The sequence below is a fragment of the Ursus americanus genome, chromosome 3, assembly GCF_024610735.1.
Source record: "Ursus americanus isolate L20-20 chromosome 3, mUrsAme1.1.p, whole genome shotgun sequence".
Classification (NCBI taxonomy): Eukaryota; Metazoa; Chordata; class Mammalia; order Carnivora; family Ursidae; genus Ursus; species Ursus americanus.
Genome location: NC_142129.1, coordinates 22,031,134 through 22,037,133, shown reverse-complemented (window position 1 = coordinate 22,037,133; position 6,000 = coordinate 22,031,134). Strand labels below are relative to the sequence as shown.

General features: G+C 36.7%; 1 protein-coding gene across 2 annotated transcripts in view; it reads right to left on the bottom strand.

Moving 5' to 3' along the window:
• Positions 1–880: 880 nt before the first annotated feature.
• TMEM209 (transmembrane protein 209) overlaps positions 881–6,000 on the bottom strand; it is a 32,078-nt gene continuing 26,958 nt past the window's right edge. For both annotated transcript variants that reach the window (XM_045792645.2, XM_087860832.1), the window contains exon 15: positions 881–2,636. In XM_045792645.2, the coding sequence (XP_045648601.1) occupies positions 2,582–2,636 (55 nt within the window). In that variant the 3' untranslated portion in view covers positions 881–2,581. The remainder of the gene's footprint in view (positions 2,637–6,000) is intronic.

Genomic DNA, 6,000 nt, shown 5'->3' with positions numbered 1-6,000 from the left:
TTTTAGGAAGATGAATTTGAAGAGAATGTGCGGGATGAATTGGAAAGTCTGGAAGCACAGCAACAATTAGGAAGCTGTGAGATTCATCAGGCTGTTGTAGTGGTCCTGCGTGAGTTGATAAGGGTGTAAATGAGCACAGCGGCAGCAGGAGCGGAAGGGGACAGCTGCAAGAGACATTGTTCAGAAAGAACGGATGAGGCTTGCTGCCTGATTGGACTGGGGACCCGGGGAGCTCAAGGAATCAAAGATGACGCCAGAGTTTTGAGTGTGGGCAACTGGCAGTACAATGAACAGAGAAAGGGAGGCTAGAAGAGCAAGCTGGTTTCAGCAGACGTGAATTCAGTCCCAGCCACAGACAGCGTGCAGGACATCCAAGTGGCAATGTCTGGCAGGTCAGAGGAGACACACCACCAGAGCTCAGGAGAGACGTTATGGCTGCTGCTGAATTTGGGAATCAAATGCAGAGAGGTGATAAATGAAGTTGTGCAGTGAATGAGATCTCTGAGGAAAAGCAGAGACGGTGAGATAGAGGACCAAGCCCGACCTTTGAGGAATGTCCACATGTAAAGGATTTCTATTCCAAAGCTGAGTTTAGAAGTGCCACCCACATGCCGCTTGGCTTCACCACTGAAATATCAGTGTAAAGTGTTCATGTATCAGTTTGAGAAAGCCGAGCAACATAGCAGTGTTACATCTCAGCGGGAACTAAATTATAAACACCTAGGTAAGCTCCCAAAACAAATTTGGCTGAAGAAAAGGCTGATATTCATAGAGGGGAAAAAAAAAGGATAAATGATACAGTGAACATAATATAAAAGATCGGTGGATCTGATCCCACAAGGATGAGTCAAGCAATGAAAAAAAAAAAACTTGTGAAAAATATCCTATAAATAACATTTAATTAGAGAAAAGTAGATATTTACTCATTTTAACGCAAAGACCAAAAAAACCCCACAATTTACCATATTTATGCAGTGCACTGTCTTCTTGAAGTGTGAATTCCAACTAATTCATCAAAGTATTTTTAATAAAGGCTACATTAAAATATAAGCTGGCTCAAACATGTGTGAAGACCGGTCAGTATCAGAAAGCTACCTAGACTACAGTAACCCCCCCACTAGACTCACAGTCGGCAAACAAAACAGCTTTTTTTTTTTTTTTTTTTTAGTGTGGCTCTCTAGTCTTTTCACATGTATATTTCCTGTATATGGTATTTTCTTGACAGTCACTTATAAAATAAAATATTATAGCTTTGAATTTTTGGACTAAACGCTGCCTAACTTAAGTCCTATAAAAAAAAAACTTTTTGTCTTATGTGTTAAATTTTTTCTCCTTATTCCCTTTAATAAAGATGCAACTGAGTAGTTTAACGGAATAACAACCGCTCTCCCATGACAGCTTCAATAACTTTTGAAATAGTACTTAGATTTTGACATGTTCTTATATTTAACATGTTTAATTGATATTTTCTTCTAAAATATCACAGCAAACATATTTAACATACATCAAAAGCAGTTAAGAGAAACTTGCTTTCCTTTGGACATAAGACCTTTATAAAACAGGAACAACTTTTTGAAAAACGGAATTTACAAATGATTAAAAATGGGCTGCATATCCAGGCCCAACAGGCAGTTACTCAGAAGATACTGGTCTTAGCCGTTTTCAGGTTTACATAATGTGACAGAAATATCTCTATCTATAGTCTCTAATAATATGTCAAACCAGAAAACAAATGCAACTGCTAGCTTTAGAGATACTGTAAACAGACACAGAAGAAAACAGAGTCAAGCAAAACCTACAAACTTAGTCACTTCTTACTCTCCAGATATTCGGAACATATCTAAAAATTTTAAACAGATATTATATGATCTTAGAGAACTCTTAAAATAATACAACATCATGGAATAGTCAGATTGAGTTATTAAAACCAAAGCAGCCATTTCTTGTTGTCTTCAGCCTTTTAACCTAAGACCCAAATAGTTTAACTCTATCAGTTAACATTTAATCCAAGAGTTGACTTTTTTAAATGCCAATACTGTTAAACCTCTTTCAATAATACTTAAAAATACACGTAGACTAATACATTACTGAGATTAAATATGGGCCATGGGCTGACCTGTAGAACAGCGGCTAGGTATAGAGATAAAAAAAGCTGAATTAGCAATTGCCTTGTTTCTTTTCAAGTACTTACACCAAATAATGCAACTGAAAAAACAATTTTTGGGAAAAATTAGGTGGATGATTCTTATTTGTAGGTTACAATGAAAAAGGACTCAAATTTCTTAATGAAGGGGAAATTGCACTGTTTTGGGTCAACAAATATCTGAAGGGTTGCGGTTTTATAGGCAACTGAAACATCTGAAAGGTAATAAAAAAGTAAAAGTAATGTCTCTTGGTGTAGAAGATTTAGGACGTACTTTTACAAGGAAGTTTCGTAATAGCTAATTTTTCGTTAAATCTAAAGAGTCTGTAACGCACACATATGTATCTTATTTCAAAATCGGCAGTGACTCAGAGATGCTTAGATTCAACTTCTGGTTCAATCAAATAAAAGTCCAAATGTCTGGAGTTAAATGACCCACTACTCGCCAAAAATCCACAAAACATTCACACCGGACAGACCAAGATTAACTCGCCTATAAAAAGAAAAAAAAAAAAGGTTTTAGTGGAATTGATTGCCAAGCATTTAAGGTCTTTTTTCAAATAACGAAAACAAGAGCCTTGACAAGGAACACAATATTTAATCAATGACATTTAATGCTATTCTGTAATGAGTTATGGTACATATGGTTTCTCAGGTGAACCCTAGTAATAGTAATTGCTTTCTTAACTGTGCTTAAAACCCAAATTTAGAACAAATGGATTTATGGGGTGTGGAAAATTAATTTTTCGGTTGATCTCTACAACTATTACACCAGATAGAGTTAACTGAATAATTTTAGCAAGTAAGATTAAAGTAAAAGTATCAATTAAAATTTTAAAATAAAGGATACAGAGATGCTAGGCCTCTTAGAGAATGTTACCTATTCAACTTGAATTAGGGATTTACTAATTATTATGGATGCTTTAGTGAATTTGTATATGGGGATTACTGATTTAGCTTAAACTAAACCCTACTGTATATATAACAAAAAGAAAAATCTACTTCTACTCCACAGAGTACCATAGCACATTCAAAGTATAAAGGGAAGAGAGGGCTATAAGCTAAATTACTCATCTAACAAACTAAGAAATAAACCTCCAATGTCTCAAACTGAAGAATCAAGAGAGCTACATGCCTCTATTACGTGGAACCACGAGAGTAGTATTTGAAGAAAAGGCTAAATGAGTTTCAGGAGGTCGCCTTCAGTGGGCTTGGGGAACACAGGGAACTGCTCATTTCTGTCAGGAACTTCTAGCATTACAGAACTTTTAAAATTATGAGTAGTTGTTAATTTTGATTAAAAAAATTTTAAAATATATATACGACAAAAATGCCCTTCAAAAGAAGGTAATTTCTATATTAACTGGTTTTCCCATTTCTTTGAGGAACTTCTTCACCAAAACTGTAAATGATAGGGGCACCCGGCTGGCTCAGTCAGTGGAGCGTGTGACTCTTGATCTCAGGGTTGTGAGTTTGAGCCCCACGCTGGGCGTAGAGATTGATTAAAAAAAAATCTTAAAAAAAAAACCTGTGCAAATGATAAATCTCAATTTGATAGAAAGGAATGTTTTGATTTTGGCTTGTTTGTATGTAAGGCTAAGCATCTTTTCATGTTTATTAGTCAGTTAAGCAACACTTCTGTGAAAGTCTTTTCTGTCTACGACCATTTTCGGTTTTTCTTTTCTAATGAATTTATTTTATTATTTTTAAAAAATATTTTATTCATTCGAGACAGCGAGAGCACAAGCAGGGGGAGCGGCAGAGGGATAGAGAGAAGCAGGCTCCCTGTTGAGCAGGGAGCCCAATGTGGGGCTCAATCCCAGGACCCAAGCATCCCACATAAAATGATTCTTAACAGAAACATGAAAAAAGAAAAGTATATGTGAGTGTATAGGGTGAAAAAAATGGATTGTAATCCTATGCCTCCTAACATATTTTAATAATAAACTTACATTTTTTTAAAAAAGATTTTATTTATTTGACAGAGAGAGAGGCAGCGAGAGAGGGAACACAAGCAGGGGGAGTGGGAGAGGGAGAAGCAGGCTTCCCGCTGAGCGGCTTGATCCCAGAATGCTGGGATCATGACCTGAGCTGAAGGCAGACACTCAACCATCTGAGCCACCCAAGCGCTCCTCTAATGAATTTATATATGCTCTTTATATATGATGGATATCAGCCTGGATTTGCTATATGTGTTCCAACCATAATATTTTGTCTCCGTTTGTCATTCAGCTTTAAGCTTTATTTATGGTTTTTTGCTAACAGAACACTAAAATTACTGTGCAGTCAATTCTGTCTAGATTTTTTTTTTCCCTTTTGGAAGTAAAACATTCATCTCATTCCAGTAACTGCAAAAATATCTGGCATTGAATTGATAATGTATTTGGATCAATCTGTTTTATGGGCATGATTCCAAATGGACTATATTTGAGCTACTTGCTTATTTCCTTTAAGTTATAGGATAGTAGTTTTTACTCATTTGATTGTTTTAGAATGTATTAAAAAGGTTGATCAATCATATTTAAAAAGTTAATTTCAAAGCTTCTTTTCCCTTGGTTAAGAGAAGACCCTCAAATAAATAAAACACGTATTAGTTTTAGTCTAAAGTGTTTCTTTCCCACTGTAAGTTGCTCATTAAGAGAAGGTAAGCACTTCAAGAATTTTATCAGTTCTTTTTGGCCTCTGGTAAGTTATTACCCCACTAAGGTTTTTGTTTTTGTTTTTTAAGATTTATTGGTCTGAGAGAGACTAAGAAAGAGAGAGAGCAGGGGGAGGGGCAGAGGGAACCTTCAAGCAGACTCCCTGCTGACCATGCAGCCCGATCCCACATCCCCGAGATCGTGAACTGAGCAGAAACCAAGAGTCGGATGCTCAACTGACTGAGACACCCAGCACCCTCCCTAATAAGTACTTTTAGTTTATTTCATTTTAATTAAGTTCTACACCCAACGTGGGGCTTGAACTCACGACCCTGAGATGAGAAGTCATACACGGGACGCCTGGGTGGCTCAGTTGGTTAAGTGCCTGCTTTCGGCTCAGGTCAAGATCCCAGGGTCCTGGGATCAAGTCCTGCATCAGGCTCCTTGCTCAGCAGGGAGTCTGCTTCTCCCTCTGCCTGCTGTTCCCCCTGCTTGTGCTCCTTTCTCTATCTCTGACAAGTAAGTAAATAAAATCTTAAAAAAAAAAAAAAAAGGGTCACACGCTCTACTGACTGAGCCAGCCTGGTGCCCCCATAATTTAAATTTTCTAACAAACACCTTAAAAATTTTATAAAAAGGAAAAAGAAATAGGTGAAATTAATCTTAGTAATATATTTCATTTAACCCAATATATCCAATGTATTAATTCAACATGTAGTCAATGTACAACATTATTAAAGAGATCTTTCACTTTTTTTTTTTTTTTGGTCTTCAAATTCTAGTCTATATTTTACACGTACAACACATCTCAATTCAGATTCGTCATGTTTCAAATGCTCAGTGCCACATGTGGCTGGTGGCTGGTCTACGAGACAATGCAGTTCTAGAACATGCCTAAAACAGGACAGCTAAGCAAAAGTGAAAACAGGCGTGCATATCAGAACCGGAGTGGACCCTAGATGTTTTCCACTCCACGCCTTTCCCTTCACATTTTCTTAACCTCAGGGTTTTAGACTCTCAGACCCTGCATTATCAGATTACCCCAGCTTTACCTGCAGTCCTGTTCCTTCAAAATTTTATGATACACTAAAATTTCAAATCACCAAAATGACCATACAATTCTGAATTTATTGTTAATAGCATGTGAGCTTCATTACTACATATTTAGAATAACAAAGTAAACAATTTCAACTGCTCATTTTTCCATCCCAGTTAACA